General features: G+C 47.8%; 1 protein-coding gene across 2 annotated transcripts in view; it reads left to right on the top strand.

Annotated features, from left to right (window-relative positions):
- LOC136588631 (leucine-rich colipase-like protein 1) overlaps positions 1-18,639 on the top strand; it is a 389,698-nt gene that overhangs the window by 75,895 nt on the left and 295,164 nt on the right. The window contains exon 4 of one of the 2 annotated variants that reach the window (XM_066588009.1): positions 16,004-16,123. The exons of the other annotated variant lie outside the window; for it this stretch is intronic. Coding sequence (XP_066444106.1) covers positions 16,004-16,123 — 120 coding nt within the window. The remainder of the gene's footprint in view (positions 1-16,003; positions 16,124-18,639) is intronic. 2 annotated transcript variants of the gene reach the window in all.

Here is an 18,639-nt window from a genome sequence, read left to right as displayed (position 1 = left end):
ATCCCCAGACCCCTGTATATAACCAGCCATAGTGTACTGTAAATCCCCAGACCCCTATATATATAACCAACGATAGTGTACTGTAAATCCCCAGATCCCTGTATATAACAAACAAAAAGAGTACTGTAAATCCCCAGACCTCTGTATACAACCAACCATAGTGTACTGTAAATCCCCATACCCCTGTATATAAACAACCATAGTGTTCTGTAAATCCCCAGACCCATGTATGTAACAAACCAAAGTGTACTGTAAATCCCCAGACCTCTATATATAAACAACTATAGTGTACTGTTAATCCTCACCCCTGTATATAACCAGCCATAGTGTACTATAAATCCCCAGACCCCTGTATATAACCAACCATAGTATACTGTAAATCGCCAGACCCCTGTATATCCATCAATAGTGTGTTGTAAATCCCCAGACCCCTGTATATAACCAGCCATAGTGTACTGTAAATCCCTAAACCCCTGTATATAACAAGCCATAGTGTACTATAAATCCCCAGACCCCTGTATATAACCAGCCATAGTGTACTATAAATCCCCAGAGCCCTGTATATAACCAGCCATAGTGTACTATAAATCCCCAGACCCCTGTATATAACCAGTCATAGTGTACTATAAATCCCCAGACCCCTGTATATAACCAGCCATAGTGTACTGTAAATCCCTAGACCCCTGTTTGTAACAAGCCATAGTGTACTATAAATCCCCAGACCCCTGTATATAACCAGCCATAGTGTACTATAAATCCCCAGAGCCCTGTATATAACCAGCCATAGTGTACTATAAATCCCCAGACCCCTGTATATAACCAGTCATAGTGTACTATAAATCCCCAGACCCCTGTATATAACCAGCCATAGTGTACTGTAAATCCCTAGACCCCTGTTTGTAACCCACTACAGTCCTGTAAATCCTCAAACCACTGGCGCACTGTGAGGGGTCGCAGGGGTTGCAATGGCGACCTGGCCCCTTCGCTAAGGTGGCCTAGAGGCCTTGCCATATTTAGATTGCACTCTTCTTGCATTATTGGCACCGTCAACTGCGCAATTGCTTCAGCCAATACTTGTGTGTGGAGGAGGAAGGAAGAGCTGTTACCCGGGAGCCGGCCCTATTACAAGCTGCAGACTCCCACGACGTGCTCCTTCCACTGACAGACTGCAGTTATAAGGGATCACAGCTGCAGTCTATCATTTATGCAATGGGTAATGGCGATCACGGACAAGTAAAAAAAAAAGTTAAAATAAAGTTTAAGTATCACCTCCCCTCATTGATTGGATCCATGAGGGGAAATGAAAATACTCACCCCAGTCCTCCATGATCTCCGGCAGTGATGTGCAGCTGCCGCGGGCTTCTGCAAATGTGCCAAGGTGGTGCGCATGCGCAGAAGGCCGGTGAGCCAGGCAGATTCAAAATCTCCCTGCACCCGGATGTCACAGATAGCTGAGTGCAGGGAGATGTCACCAGGGACCGCTGTATATGATTCCCAGTCACATGATCACCGTTATCCATCTGAAAACTGTGATCATAAAGAGTTAAAAAATGTAAAAAGAAAAAAATTTTAAATTAAAGATTCATCTCCCCTTATGAATAGTATCCGTGAGGGGAGACGAAACTACATACCCAAGTTCCCTGAATTTTACCCCCGATGGGATCTTGAACCGCGGACCTTACCCCGGCTTCGGCGCATGTGCCCATCAGCATGAGGGTGGACGCATGCGCAAAAGTCAAGGATTGCCCAGGAAATTTAAAGGTAGCCAAAAGTCCTGAGATATAACGGGGGCCCGCGGTATGCGATTCCTGGTCACGTGATCGTCTTTATCCAATGGGCAATGCAATTGGCAACATCCAGTGGATAGCGCTGATCACAATAAAGAAAAGAAAGTCTAAAAAGTTAAAGATTCAGCTGCCCTGAAGGATTAGATCCATCAGGGCAGCTGAGGTTACTTACCCGCCTTGTCCGTGGTGTCCCTCGGTGAACTGGTCCTTCAGGACCCGCCGCTCTTCTGCGCATGCGTGCCAGACGGATAATGTCACGGCAAATTTAAAATCTCCTGGCTCGTTAGGGTAGCTGGGAACCAGGAGATGTCGCCGGGGACCGTGAATAGCGGCAATCACGAAAAAATTTTAAAAAGTAAAAAAAAAGTTTAAGCTTCACCTCCCCTCATGGATCGGATCCATGAGGGAGGTGAAAAAACTCACCCCGGATCCTCTGTGATGTCCCAGTCTTTTGGGACCTGAAGTCTCCTTCTGCGCATGCGCCCGATGTCATTCATCAAGCGCATGCACAGAGGGACTCGCACCCGGGAAATTTAAAATCCCTCTACTCCTGGCTACCGTGTAGCCAGGAGAAGAGAAAGTTCATCAGGAACGTGATCAATGTTATCCAAAGGATAACAGTGATATTTAAAGTAAAAAAAATTGAAAAAGTTTAAAAAGCTTAGGTTTCATCTCCCATCATGGATCATATCTGTGAGGGAGGATGAAATTACATACCTAAGGCCCCTGGATTCATCCGCGGACCATACCCCAACTTCTGCGCATGTGCCCGTTGCCAAAATGGCAGACACATGCACAAAAGCCATTGATTGCCAGGGTCATTTAAAATCTCCCTGCTCCTGGCTACAAAACGTAGCCGAGAGCCTGGAGATCTCACGGGGGGCCGAGGTGAGCGATTTCTGATCACATGTTCGTGAGTCACGAAAAAGTCACGTAAAAGTAAAAAAAAAGTTGAAGTTTCCTCCCCCCTCACCATTGCGATCGGTGAGAGGAGATGAAACTTTTTACCGGAGACCTCTGTATTTGAACCTCGATGTGATCGCCCTCCATGAACCTTCCAACCACTGCCAAAATACCGGACATTTGCACAGGAGCCAGAGAGTCCAGGAAATTTAAAATCTCCTTGCTTCCGACGACCAACGGTCACAAAGAGCCTGGAGTAGTGACCTCGTTGAGCGATCCCCGGTCATGTGATAAAAAGGTAGCTATGTACCTGAGGTCTCACATGACCGGATAGGAATTACGGATTTCACATGGGTCAGATCCAAGGTAATACGCAGATCAATTGCATTGGATTATAGAACTCCGCTCACATTAGCGGGTTCGAATTGTGTAATTCACTCGCAGAAAAGAGAATGCAGCAGGTTCTATTTTACCGCGGATATCAGCAACATAGAGCTCATTGTGCTTCAACATTGTGTACAGGCTGCGGGTACCCACATCCTCGCTAAGAGATGGTACAGGAAATACAAACAAAAAAGGTGTACTGCACATTACCGCTTGTGTGAGTACGCAGTGATATGCAGTACATTACGCAGCCATATGCAGGGTTACGGCCAGGTTCACAGCTGGGATCCGCTGCAGGCCTCTGCAAGCGGTTTCCACGTATGGCCGTGTGAACAAGGCGTTATTCAGACCGCTACCTGTAATACGTAATTTGCAAGAAGCCCCGGGAACGCTCGCCTCCCTGCAGTTCCTGGAGCGGCTTGTTGAGCGCCTTCTGTGTGAGAACGCCGCACCTCAGCAAGATTACAAAGCGTCACAGAGCGCTGCTCTTTACACCTCATCCCTGCCGCTGAGGTTAAGAAATAACCCCTAAAAAGCATGAGAGGGGGGATACCCGATTTTATTGCCCCATTTTACCATCCCAACCAGGCCCCCTAATTACCCCTGTCTTTCACATTATTATTTTTATCTAAGATTTGAGGAACGCCAAAAGGGCACCGGGGGGGGTATTTTTAGGGAGTCAATTTTTATTCCATACTAGCTTACCCGTCGCGCGTTGCTGCAAAGACAGACAGACATACATTCGTTTTAATATATATAGATAACAACCAATCACAGCACAGCTTTCAAGTTACCTCAGCTGTATAATATATAACAACCAATCACAGCGCAGCTTTCATGTGACCTCAGCAGTATAATATATAGCAACCAATCACAGCACAGCTTTCGTGTTACCTCAGCAGTATAAGAAATAGCAACCAATCACAGCACAGCTTTCATTTTACCTCAGTAATTCTCAAAATCAAGCAATTGTCTTGTGAAACGTTCGGCGGATGCATCGTTTTGTAGTTGAACACGCTTGCTCGTAATGCCTTTTGCTTTCGTGCTTGAGATGGAAATCAAACGATCTTTGTCTGGGGGGCATAACTGTTGACGATGCTCGCACGCGTGCCACCTATCGTAGGATAAATGTACTATGCCAGTAATCTTCCCAGGAGTATACTCAACAGCTTCCCAAAGTTTTATGGTGATTAGATGAATGGTGTAGTAATGCATAAAGGACAGACAGACATTCATTTACATATATATAGATAACATCAGGAAATGAGAGACTTAGATTCCATATCTAAAATTTGGACGCTAATTCTTTTGCGCTTAGAATTGAATAATCGAGTTGGGACCCATTAACTTTTCCTATTTATGACATAATGAATGCTCGTGCCAAATTTCAAGTTTCTATTACATTGGGAAGTGAGAGAATTAGATTTTGTACGTAAAATTTGGACGCTAATTCTTTTGCGTTAGAAATGAATAATCGAGTTGGGACCCATTAGCTTTTCCTATTTATGACATAATCAATGCTCGTGGCAAATTTCAAGTTTCTATGACTTTGGAAAGTGAGAGAATTAGATTCCGTACGTAAAATTTGGATGCTAATTATTTTGTGCTAGAAATGAATTATTAAGTTGGGACCCATTAGCTTTTCCTATTTATGACATAATCAATGCTCGTGGCAAATTTCAAGTTTCTATTACATTGGGAAGTGAGAGAATTAGATTCCGTATGTAAAATTTGGACGCTATTTCTTTTGCGCTTAAAATTGAATAATCGAGTTGGGACCTATTAACTTTTCCTATTTATGACATAATCAATGCTCGTGCCAAATTGAAAGTTTTTATGACATCGCAAAGTGAGAAAATTAGATTCCGTACGTAAAATTTGAACGCTAATTCTTTTGCGCTAGAAATGAATTATCAAGTTGGGACTAGAGATGAGCGAACGTACTCGTCCGAGCTTGATACTCGTTCGAGTATTAGCGTGTTCGAGATGCTCGTTACTCGTAACGAGTACCACGCGATGTTCAAGTTACTTTCACTTTCATCTCTGAGACGTTAGCGCACTTTTCTGGCCAATTGAAAGACAGGGAAGGCATTACAACTTCCCCCTGCGACGTTCAAGCCCTATACCACCCCCCTGTAGTGAGTGGCTGGCGAGATCAGGTGTCACCCGAGTATAAAAATCGGCCCCTCCCGCGGCTCGCCTCAGATGCGTTGTGACATAGCTGAGGGACAGTGCTATAGTGTTGGAGCTGCTGTAGGGAGAGTGTTAGGAGTTAGTGTAGGCTTCAAGAACCCCAACGGTCCTTCTTAGGGCCACATCTAACCGTGTGCAGTAGTGTGGAGGCTGCTTTTAGCAGTGATGCACATTTTTTTTTTTTTTTTGGTATATCGGCCCTGCAGAGCATTGCTCCCTGCAGAAATACTCCAGGGACAGAAGTGTGTAGGCAGGGACAGAAGACATATATTATTGATTGAATATACGCAGTGGTCCTTTTCCAAAAAATATTGGGCAAAAAATCTATTTGGCCTGCCTGTCACTGTGCTCAGTGTTCTGGGTCCGTGTGTGCTGTGGGTAGTAGTTCTCCAAAATCATATGCAGCCAGCTAAGTGTTACAGCAGGCTTGCGCCAAATTATTTCCTGGCTCTGAAATCACCGCTCTGTTGCAGTTAATAACAGTGCAACACTCTGCAGCTCTGTGACACACTCCAGGGACAGAAGACATATATTATTGATTGAATATACGCAGCGGGCCTTTTCTAAAAAATATTGGAAAAAAATCTATTTGGCCTGCCTGTCACTGTGCTCAGTGTTCTTGGTCCGTGTCTGCTGGAGTAGTAGTTCTCCAAAATCATACACAGCCAGCTAAGTGTTACAGCAGGCTTGCGCCAAATTATTTCCTGGCGTTCCGTAAGCGAACTCAGCCTCCAACCACAGGCCAATAAGCGGCACATTTAATTACAGCGTTGTGTTTCTGCATTACTAGTAATACAGCATGCTGAGGGGTAGGGGTAGGCCTAGAGGACGTGGGCGCGGCCGAGGACGCGGAGGCCCTAGTCCGGGTGTGGGCACAGGCCGAGCTCCTGATCCAGGTGTATCGCAGCCGACTGCTGCGGGATTAGGAGAGAGGCACGTTTCTGGCGTCCCCACATTCATAGCACATTTAATGGGTCCACGCGGTAGACCTTTATTAGAAAATGAGCAGTGTGAGCAGGTCCTGTCGTGGATGGCAGAAAGTGCTTCCAGCAACCTATCGTCCACCCAGAGTTCTGCGCCGTCCACTGCTGCAACTCAGAATCCTTTGGCTGCTGCTCCTCCTTCCTCCCAGCCTCCTCACTCCATTACAATGACACATTCTGAGGAGCAGGCAGACTCCCAGGAACTGTTCTCGGGCCCCTGCTCAGATTGGGCAGCAGTGGTTCCTCTCCCACCAGAGGAGTTTATTGTGACTGATGTCCAACCATTGCAGAGTTCCCGGGGTCCGAGGGATGAGGCTGGGGACTTCCGGCAACTGTCTCAAGACCTTTCAGTGGGTGAGGAGGCCGATGACGATGAGACACAGTTGTCTATCAATGAGGTAGTAGTAAGGGCATTAAGTCCAAGGGAGGAGCGCATCGAGGATTCTGAGGAAGAGCAGCAGGACAATGAGGTGACTGACCCCACCTGGTTTGCTACGCCTACTGAGGACAGGTCTTCAGAGGGGGAGGCAAGGGCAGCAGCAGGGCAGGTTGCAAGAGGCAGTGCGGTGGCCAGGGGTAGAGGCAGGGCCAGACCGAATAATTCACCAACTGTTTCCCAAAGCGCACCCTCGCGCCATGCCACCCTGCAGAGGCCGAGGTGCTCAAAGGTCTGGCAGTTTTTCACTGAGAGTGCAGACGACCGACGAACAGTGGTGTGTAACCTGTGTCGCGCCAAGATCAGCCGGGGAGCCACCACCACCAGCCTCACCACCACCAGCATGCGCAGACATATGATGGCCAAGCACCCCACAAGGTGGGACGAAGGCCGTTCACCGCCTCCGGTTTGCACCGCTGTCACTCCCCCTGTGCCCCAACCTGCCACTGAGATCCAACCCCGCTCTGAGGACACAGGCACTACCGTCTCCTGGCCTGCACCCACACCCTCACCTCCGCTGTCCTCGGCCCCATCCACCAATGTCTCTCAGCGCACCGTCCTACCGTCGCTAGCGCAAGTGTTTGAGCGCAAGCGCAAGTACGCCGCCACGCACCCGCACGCTCAAGCGTTAAACGTGCACGTAGCTAAATTTATCAGCCTGGAGATGCTGCCGTATAGGGTTGTGGAAACGGAGTCCTTCAAAAGTATGATGGCAGCGGTGGCCCCGCGCTACTCAGTTCCCAGTCGCCACTACTTTTCCCGATGTGCCGTCCCAGCCCTGCACGACCACGTCTCCCGCAACATTGTACGCGCCCTCGCCAATGCGGTTACTGCCAAGGTCCACTTAACAACGGACACGTGGACAAGCACAGGTGGGCAGGGCCACTATATCTCCCTGACGGCACATTGGGTGAATTTAGTGGAGGCTGGGACAGAGTCAGAGCCTGGGACCGCTCACGTCCTACCCACCCCCAGAATTGCGGGCCACAGCTCGGTGGTGGTATCTGCGGCGGTATATGCTTCCTCCACTAAACCACCCTCCTCCTCCTCCTCCTCCAACGCAACCTCTGTCTCGCAATCAAGATGTGTCAGCAGCAGCAGCACGTCGCCAGCAGTCGGTGTCGCGCGGCGTGGCAGCACAGCGGTGGGCAAGCGTCAGCAGGCCGTGCTGAAACTACTCAGTTTAGGAGATAAGAGGCACACGGCCCACGAACTGCTGCAGGGTCTGACAGAGCAGACCGACCGCTGGTTTGCACCGCTGAGCCTCCAACCGGGCATGGTCATGTGTGACAACGGCCGTAACCTGGTGGCGGCTCTGCAGCTCGGCAGCCTCACGCACGTGCCATGCCTGGCCCACGTCTTTAATTTGGTGGTTCAACGCTTTCTGAAAAGCTACCCACGCTTGTCAGACCTGCTCGGAAAGGTGCGCACATTTCCGCAAGTCCCACACGGACGCTGCCACCCTGCGCACCCTGCAACATCTCTTTAATCTGCCAGTGCACCGACTGCTGTGCGACGTGCCCACACGGTGGAACTCTACGCTCCACATGTTGGCCAGGCTCTATGAGCAGCGTAGAGCTATAGTGGAATACCAACTCCAACATGGGCGGCGCAGTGGGAGTCAGCCTCCTCAATTCTTTTCAGAAGAGTGGGCCTGGTTGGCAGACATCTGCCAGGTCCTTCGAAACTTTGATCAGTCTACCCAGGTGGTGAGCGGCGACGCTGCAATTATTAGCGTCACCATTCCTCTGCTATGCATCTTGAGAAGTTCCCTGCAAACCATAAAGGCAGCCGCTTTGCGCTCGGAAACAGAGCCGGGGGAAGACAGTATGTCGCTGGATAGTCAGAGCACCCTCCTGTCTATATCTCAGCGCGTTCAGGAGGAGGAGGAGGAGGATGAGGAGGAGGGGGAAGAGACAGCTTGGCCCACTGCTGACGGTACACATGCTGCTGGGCTGTCATCATTTCAGCGTGTATGGCCTGAGGAGGAGGAGGAGGAGGAGGAGGATCCTGAAAGTGATCTTCCTAGTGCGGACAGCCATGTGTTGCGTACAGGTACCCTGGCACACATGGCTGACTTCATGTTAGGATGCCTTTCTCGTGACCCTCGCATTCAACGCATTCTGGCCACTACGGATTACTGGGTGTACACACTGCTCGACCCACGGTATAAGGAGAACCTTCCCAGTCTCATTCCCGAAGAGGAAAGGGGTTCGAGAGTGTTGCTATACCACAGGACCCTGGCGGACAAGCTGATGGTAAAATTCCCATCCGACAGCGCTAGTGGCAGAAGGCGCAGTTCCGAGGGCCATGTAGCAGGGGAGGCGCAGAGATCAGGCAGCATGTACAGCGCAGGCAGGGGAACATTCTCCAAGGCCTTTGCCAGCTTTATGGCTCCCCAGCAAGACTGTGTCACCGCTCCCCAGTCAAGGCTGAGTCGGCGGGAGCACTGTAAAAGGATGGTGAGGGAGTACGAAGCGGATCGCACGACCGTCCTCGGTGACCCCTCTGCCCCCTACAACTACTGGGTGTCGAAGCTGGACACGTGGCCTCAACTAGCGCTGTATGCCCTGGAGGTGCTTGCTTGTCCTGCGGCTAGCGTCTTGTCGGAGAGGGTGTTTAGTGCGGCTGGGGGAATCATCGCAGATAAGCGTACCCGCCTGTCAACCGACAGTGCCGACAGGCTAACACTCATCAAGATGAACAAAGCCTGGATTTCCCCAGACTTCTCTTCTCCACCAGCGGACAGCAGCGATACGTAAGCAATACGTAGGCTGCACCCGCGGATGGAAGCTACGTTCTCTCTCACCATCCAAAACGGGGACATTTCTGCTTCATCAATCTGTGTCTAATATTCCTCCTCCTCCTCCTGCTCCTCCTCCTGAAACCTCACGTAATCACGCTGAACGGGCAATTTTTCTTAGGGCCACAAGGCTCACTCATCTAATTTTTAGAAACAATTTTTATATGTTTCAATGCTCTTAAAAGCGTTGAAACTTTAACTTGAACCAATTTTTCGTTAAACTGGGCTGCCTCCAGGCCTAGTTACCACTTAAGCCACATTAACCAAAGCGATTAATGGGTTTCACCTGCCATCTTGGTTGGGCATGGCCAATTTTTACTGAGGTACATTAGTACTGTTGGTACACCAATTTTTTGGGGCCCTCACCTACAGTGTAATCATAGCAATTTGTATGTTCTTCGCCTGCACTCATGGTACAGAAAGGTGTGTGGGGTTGGCCTACACTTTAGCTACATAAATGTAACTTGGGCCTTGGCTATACTGCAGCTACTGAAATGGAACTAAGACTGCGCTCCCACTATACTGCTGCTTCGGAATTGTTACTGGGGCCTGTCTTGAGTGCTACTATTGCTGACATGGAACTAAGACTGCGCTCCCGCTATAATGCTGCTTCGGAATTGTTACTGGGGCCTGTCTTGAGTGCTACTATTGCTGACATGGAACGAAGACTGCGCTCCCGCTATAATGCTGCTAGTGATATGTTAGTGGGGCCTGTCCTAATGCTACGGCTGAAATGTTACGAATTCTGGGCTCTGCCTATACCGCTGCTAATGGTATGTCTCTGGGGTGTGGAAACAGAGGCTTCCCAAAGACATGATGGCGGCGAGGCCATTTCCCACCCACGCGGTTACTGTTAAGGTGCATATAACCACGGACACGTGTAGAGGACACGTAGTGCCTCAAAAACATCCCCCTCCTCCTCCAACAGGGAAAACAAACATTCTTGGCAAATGCCTTTGCATTGGTTCGTCTGGTGGCAGTCCAAGAATTTCACCTTTACTGACACTACAAGAGAGCCCCCCCACCATCCCCCCGCCACGGCCCACTTAATCCTGGCCACATTCCGAAAACCAACAAAATAAAACCGCGCTACTAGGTCCGCAGTCACCACCACATTACCACCAACGCGGTTACTGTTAAGGTGCATATAACCACGGACACGTGTAGAGGACACGTAGTGCCTCAAAAACATCCCCCTCCTCCTCCAACAGGGAAAACAAACATTCTTGGCAAATGCCTTTGCATTGGTTCGTCTGGTGGCAGTCCAAGAATTTCACCTTTACCGACACTACAAGAGAGCCGCCCCCACCATCCCCCCACCACGGCCCACTTAATCCTGGCCACATTCCGAAAACCAACAAAATTAAACCGCGCTACTAGGTCCGCAGTCACCACTACATTACCACCAACGCGGTTACTGTTAAGGTGCATATTACCAGTCTGACTGGGGCATGCAGAGACACCTTGACAGAATGAATAGTGTGTGGCACATAGGTTCCCCATTGCTATGCCCACGTGTGCAGCTCCTGATGGCGGTGGCACAGGATTCTATTTCTCATTGCTTCTGTACAGCATTGTGGGCTATCGCCCCGCCCCTTTTAAAGAGGGTCGCTGCCTAGCCGTGCCAACCCTCTGCAGTGTGTGCCTGCGGTTCCTCCTCATGGCAGACGCACTTCTAAATAGACATGAGTGTGGCGTGGCATGAGGGCAGCTGAAGGCTGCGCAGGGACACTTTGGTGTGCGCTGTGGGAGGGAGGGGAGGCGGTTGAGCAGCATGTAAGCCAGGAGAAGTGGCAGTGGAGTGTCATGCAGGCAGTGATTGTGCTTTGTTGGAGGTAGTGTGGTGCTTAGCTAAGGTATGCATTGCTAATGAGGGCTTTTCAGAAGTAAAAGTTTTTGGGAGGGGGGGGGCCCACTCTTGCCGCTATTGTGGCTTAATAGTGGGACCTGTGAACTTGAGATGCAGCCCAACATGTAGCCCCTCGCCTGCCCTGTCCATTGCTGTGTCGTTCCCATCACTTTCTTGAATTGCCCAGATTTTCCCACAAGGAAACCTTAGCGAGCATCGGCGAAATACAAAAATGTTCGGGTCGCCCATTGACTTCAATGGGGTTCGTTACTCGAAACGAACCCTCGAGCATCGCGAAAAGTTCGTCCCGAATAACGAGCACCCGAGCATTTTGGTGCTCGCTCATCTCTAGTGTACAGGAAATTGCTTTTCTGGGATGTCATTTTTCATCGCGCATCCGGATGGACTCGGACAACATAGTAACATAAAAACATAGTATGTAAGGCCGAATGAAGACAATGTCCTTTTAGTTCAGCCTGTTTATCCCCCTATGTTGTTGATCCAGAGGAAGGCAAAGGTCCAGGCCATCACTGATTGGGTGCAACCCACCAACTTAAAGGCGTTACAACACTTTTTGGGGTTAGTAAACTTCGCAGATTCATTAAGAACTTCATGGTGGTGGCCAAACTCTTGACTGACTTGACCAGTAAGGGGGCTAGGGTTGATTCCTGGTCTCAAGAGGCAGTGAAGGCCTTTGCACTTCTCAAGAGGGCTCTCTCCGGTGTTGGCTCAGCCAGAGCTAGATCACCCATTCGTCATTAAAGTGGATGCATCTGAGCATGGGATGGAGGCAGTCCTCTCACAAGAATCTCCCTGCGCTCTTTTCCAGGAAGTTTAATCAGGCAGAATGCAACTATGATATTGGCAACAGGGAATTATTAGCCATAAAATGGGCATTTGATGAGTGGAGACATTTCTTAGAGGACACTCGTCCTCACGGACCAAAAGAATCTGGTTTATCTGGAGTCCAAAAAGTGCTTGAATGCTCGTCAGGCAAGGTGGTCATTGTTTTTTTCACGTTTCAATTTTGTAGTCACATATGTGCCTGTCAAGAATGTCAAAGCTGATGTTCGGTCTCGCAGCTTCGGGGTTCCCAAGGTAGAGGAGCCTCAGCGAGAGAGTATTCTAGGCCCGAGCGTGGTTGTAGCCACTCTTACATCTGACACCTCTGCTTCACTCCAGTCGGCTCAGCAGTCCGTTCCCCAAGACCTCCCGGAGGGGAGACTTCTTGTTCCCTGTGTCTTGCGGCTCCTCATACTGGAGGAGGTTTGTTCTTCGGTTTTAGCAGGGCATCCAGGGGTCTGAGGCACCCTGGAGCTGTGTGGCCGTTTGTATTGGTGGCCACAAATGTCTCAGGATGTCAGGGAATTTGTCAAGTCCTGCCCTATTTGTTCTCGAGGGAAGAGTATAAGGAGATGACCTGAGGGTCTGCTTTGTTGTCTCCCCATTCCGGAGAGGCCATGGACCCATCTGTCGATGGATTTTATTACCGACCTGCCCGAGTCCCAGGGGTGCTCGGTCATCTGGGTGGTCGTTGACAGATTTTCCAAGATGGTGCATTTTACTGCTCTAAAAAAGCTTCAGTCCGCTCCTGAGTTAGCCACCATCTTTATCAGGGAGATTGCGCGCATGCATGGGGTCCCTAAGGATATTGTTTCCAACCGGGGAGTCTAAATTGTTGCCCGGTTTTGGAGGGCTTTTTGTAAGAATATCTCTATCGGGTTGTCGTTTTCCTCTGCCTTTCATCTGGAGTCTAATGGGCAGATGGAACGTATGAACCAGAAACTGGTTCAGTACCTCAGAATGTATGTGAGTGATTGTCAGAGTCTCTGGGTCAATTATCTAGCAGTGGCTGAATTTGCTATCAATCATACACATGCGGCATCTGGCGTGTTTCCATTCTTCTGTAATTTTGGATTTAATCCCAGGTTTGCGGTATCCTTCCCCTCCTCTTCTAACAATCCGTCTGCAGACGCTCAGGTACAGGACCCGTGGGATGTGTGGGAGAAGGTGCATGGCAACTTGGAGCAGTCCAGGGATGCAGTGCTGAGGAGGAGTAGAGGTACGCACAATATCTCTGAACCTTTGTCTGTGAGCCAGTTGGTGTACTTGTCTTCCAAGAACCATAAGTTAAAAGTGACTTCTTTGAAGCTTGTTCCCGATTAGTGACGGGAAAAGGGCCCACAAAAGTGATTAGTCGTATGGCGTACAAGCTGACACTACCAGACACGTGGATAATCCAGAGTTTTCCACAAATCGCTCCTCAAGAGGTAAGATCCCCCAGGGCCACAGTGAGTATGTTTATGAACACAGGACAAACAGGGGGATCCATTGTGGCATGCAAGTCTTCATTCATATGTACGCTGCTAAAAAAAAATGTTTTTAAAATGACATAATTGCCAAAAAAATGAAAATCGTATTTCTTTTCTTATGCTTCAATTATGTATTCAAATACTTTGGTGTCAAAATGTGCAGTACACCCCTAGATGAATTTGTTAAGGGGTCTAATTTTCAAAATTGGGTTATTTGTGGGGGTTATCCATCATTTTTACCGCTCAAGGACTCTACAAGTGGGCATTGGGACCTAAATCACCTTCAAGCGAAAGGTCTGTTCTGAAAGCCAGCGGCTGCTTCTTTTGGTTTGGGCCACGTTGTGCATACGGACATAGTATTAGGGCCACAATGGATATGTTCCTGAACACTGGACAAACAGGGATATCCATTTTGGGGTGTAAATTCTCATTTTCATGTTCACTATAGAAAAAATGCCTTTATAAAAAGGATTTCTTTTTTAAATTTCCTTTTTTTTCTATGCAATGCAGGCTGAGGCTATGCAGTGTGTATTGCACTTTCAACCTATGGGTGTCTGACACACCTTACACTTCTGAGGCAGCTGGCGTGCAAGACGGAGCAGTGTAAAAAATGTGTGGTTTCTTGGCGTACACTTGAAGGCAGACAGCGCAGACGTTATACTAACTGCGGGCAAAAAATATTTAAATGAAGGCTGCACGCAGGCTCTGCTGTGCAATACTGAGGTACTACAACTCCCAGCAACCACAGAGTTAAATGCACACAGTCACAGGTTGCCCTATGAAGGACTGTTGGGGTTCCTGTTGACAGGATTCTACACTACTACTGTCCCTGTCTGACCAATACTGCCCCTATACTCAAGTACAGCATGCAGCCTGAGAACGCTACAGCCTGCACGCCCGATATACATAAAAATGCAAAACTGCTCACAGCAGCCACAACAGTAATGCACTAGGTGAGCTGTGGCCCTAAGAAGGACCGTTGTGGTTCTTGAAGATGCTAAAACTCTGCCTATAGCAGCAGCAGCACTTTCCCTGATCTCTCTTAGCGTGTGTCTGTGGCGAGCCGCGGGCGGGGCTGATTTAAATACTCGGGGGTCACTTGATCTCGCCAGCCACTCACTGCAGGGGGGTGGGATAGGGCTGGAACGTCACAGAAGGAAGTTGTAATGCCTTCCCTGCGTTTCTATTGGCCAGAAAAGGGCAAAAATCTTTCAGGGAAGGAAATGTAATTGACTCGAACACCGTGTGGTGCTCGTCTCGAGTAACGAGCATCTCGAACAACCTAATACTCGAACGAGCATCAAGCTCGGACGAGTATGCTCGCTCTTCTCTAGTCTCTAGTTCAATAGTTTTCCTGGATGCTCCTAAATCTACTAAAAGCTAGAATATGGAAAGATCGCGGGCTAGCCTTGGCTGTCGCCTCTTCTGGCATAATAGGTAATAATGTGAATGTAATTTACAAAGAGGTCCTTCACTAATTTGGATTACTAAAGGACCTTTCATAGTACAGATATTATGAAAATGGTTTATATAATTAAGAAACACAATATATATGATAATGAAAGCTAAACGTTTATAACATAAGTTAATTAGTGATGGATTAGCAGCATAATAATTCTGAAGATATTTACAATTTTGTATCATCTAGAAAGTGTACAAATGTCATGTGGACGAAGTCACAGGTAAAAGCTATAATTATGTATGTACAGCTCCTTATATGTAGTAATATGGAGCATACTGGTGTAGCTCGGCTTTTGAATACTGCATGCAGTTTTTCTATGTTTTTTAACTGATTCTAAAATGTAATGAAGAACATGAACACAGCTTAAGAGGCTGCAAGCAAATTTTCAAGCAGTCCAAGAAATGAGTCATGTTTGCAAAGTTTATGGCAAGGGGCTATATCATGTATGCAAATTTATATTGCAGTTGTATGCCGCATGCTTTAGGTATGGGTACAAGTACAGGTGGGAGGGGCTTGAGCTGAACTTTTGCCCCCAGGACCCTGAGGCCTTCGATATGCCCCTGCTGAGACTCCCAAAGATTGCTAGAACAAGTCAGCCAAAGAGCTCATCAGATTGCTGTCCTTGCTATTAAACTGAAGACTGGCTCAATACAAAGTCTATGGGCTCATCTTCAGCAGATAAGCAGTGATAGCGCTTGTATGAGTGCTTTGGCTGCTTTATTTTTAGCAAATCAGTGGGGTCTCATCTTCTGCAGCCCAAGCGAAAAAAAATGTTCACACCTCCCTATGACATGTCGAAAATGTTTGTAAAACACACTTCTTAATGTGACATAAATGTAAAAGCTTATAAATGAATTGATAAAACTTTTCTTTCCTTTGATTTACATTTAGAACTTTGGAGATTTCTGTTATTCTAGTGACCAGTGTCATAGTGGGTGTTGCCACAATTTGGACACTAACGGGAACGTTCCAATATGTTTAACAAAATCAGAAGATAATTGTTTCGGTGCGGTGAGTACCTGCTGCTGTACTGGTTTCTCCTCCGTACATACAGTATAAGGCCTCATCCACACAGGCTTTAAAGTGTCAGATTCCACATTGTTTTTTTTATTTTTTTTTGTTTCCAACATGTGTTTGACAGCTTAATGCAAACAACAAAATGCTCCCCCTTTGAAAAATGATGACATTCATTCAAAGATGACAAAGAAAAGAAATCAAAACACAGACCTAACTAGGCAGAGTCCCTCGTGCTTCTTCTGTCACCCTTGTAGATATTCTGTTTACCTCCCCAGCTTCTTTCTGAAAGTTTTATATGTAAAGATAGGTAGAGGGTGGCACTATGCCCCAAAACAATGCCCAGGGAATGCTTGCTGGCCTATTGTTACGTTCGGGTGGGCAACTAAGCATCGGGTCCACACGAACGTGACCCGAAAGCACGGGTTTAGGGACAACTGGCCCTATACTGCTGGCAAGGACAACATGGCCCTACCTAAAAAAGCAGGGCGATCACCTCAATAGAGGCAGCCCCACGCTGGAACCTTGGCCCTGCTCTCTCTGCAGGGGGGACACTCACAACCAAGCGGAACTGACAGAATGCACAAACTCACCACACAAACCTCGCACTCTACAGTAGATGGAAAAGCTGAATATAAAAAGCGAGGAATTAGCTCGTGCATTGGCCAATGAACTGAAGCTGCAAGCCACGTCAAGGCTACTCGTGTCTTGCAGTCCCTACTCTAACAAGACACTACAACACACATTGACATGACACTGTAGACACACACACTGTACACAGAACAGGACTGCTCACACAACATGTCTGGCCACTTGGGCAGACATACAACACTAGTCACTGTTCACACCAGACTACAACAGGTAGTGCATACAACATGGACTCCACCCAGAGCTCAAATGCACACAGATGAAACTCCACCGCAAGTCTAAAGTGTCCTCATACCAGGGGGATAGACAGTCAGCCACCATGCTGACATAGAAAACTGAGTCAGACCTAACCCATCGGACACACAACAAGACAAAAATTGTTTGGAGGCCCCATCTGTCAGGGGAAGGGAAGAGGGGGTCTGCATATGATACATATAGGTGTCCAAACTGTCATTAGAAAGCAGAGAGACACAACAGACCTACATGGAAATACAGCTCTGAGTGGGTCCAAGACAGATGCCATCCAAGGAGTACAAAGACCAGCCTCAACTACTGAGAGATGCTGGTTTTTATATGCTACAGACTAAAAAGGATTGGCTGCTGGGGAATACCACACCCCACCAGCTGAATTAACCCCTACCTGTGAAGGTGTGCTCCTAGAACCCAGTAGTACAACAGATCCTAGCAGCACAACCTGGCACCTATGTTCTGGCTGTGGCTAAAGCTCTGGCTTTCCATCTAATTTTGAAGCCACTTCTTAGCCACATTTTGCAAAAGGAAGACATGTTTTTTTGTACTGCTTTGCCCCAGAATTTTCTCAAATGTTCACAATTTGCTTTTTTTGTAGAACTAACTGAGATGAATCAAACAGTTCATATGATGTGATAGCATGCTGGAGTCCAGAGCTACACTAATTTTTAGCCGCGCGGCACAGTGATTTCAGTACCTCAAGATGGCAGCACTATTGCATATTGTCATACCGAGGTCAGCCTTTTGTTGCTAGGCGCATTGGTAATTCCTCTTTACAATAAGATATTTAACACTGTCATTGTCCATGTTATCTACAAATTATTTTGTTTTTAAAGCTTTAATGGTTTTTGTAATGCTCAGCGATCCATGTACTGTTCCAAAACTATAGCTGTATTCTATGTCAAAAATGAGGCAGATGGTGAGAAGATCATTAGAAGCATTGCTGAATATACCACAAAATTATGGAAATCCTGAGAAAATACTGGCCAAATTTGCTAGCGGATCTTTAATTGGAAAGTATCATAACCAAACAACCCAGTATTACATACAGGAGGGGTCAGAACCTTAGGAAGATTCTTGTCCACAGCCACATTGATATAACATCCCAGCCTTATAGAGGACTCTCCTGGTAGCCAACCCTGTGGTAACTGTTCTTATTGCCTGCCCAATAAACTGGGGAACAGGGGTTGTGGTTGTTATGGGTGATGCCCCCGTTCCTGTCCCCCCCCCCCCATCTTTCCTCCTGGCATGAACATCAGCGGGGAAATAAATGAGCCACATACAGGAGATATAGTACCTCAGGTCCCCAGGAACGGTCAGGGCTTGGAATAACTTTTACTTGCAGAATAAACTTTAATAAGACATAAATGACAGGTTTGACAAGTGGCGGAATTAAAGAAGCTAGAGTACTTCCACATAGCAGATCCAGACTTCAGGCCGCCTGTGCGTGACTAACTAAAGATGTGTACCTCCACTCAGCGGGACCAAGGCTTCCGAATACTTGAATGGGAACAATGACTGTAGAGTACCTCCACCGGGCAGTCCAAGGCTTCAGGACTCGCGGACATGAAGCAAATAAGTGAGCACCTCTGCACTAGGCCTTGAAAGACTGCACT

The sequence above is a fragment of the Eleutherodactylus coqui genome, chromosome 1, assembly GCF_035609145.1.
Source record: "Eleutherodactylus coqui strain aEleCoq1 chromosome 1, aEleCoq1.hap1, whole genome shotgun sequence".
NCBI classification, from domain to species: Eukaryota; Metazoa; Chordata; class Amphibia; order Anura; family Eleutherodactylidae; genus Eleutherodactylus; species Eleutherodactylus coqui.
This window is presented reverse-complemented; position numbering and strand designations above follow the sequence as displayed.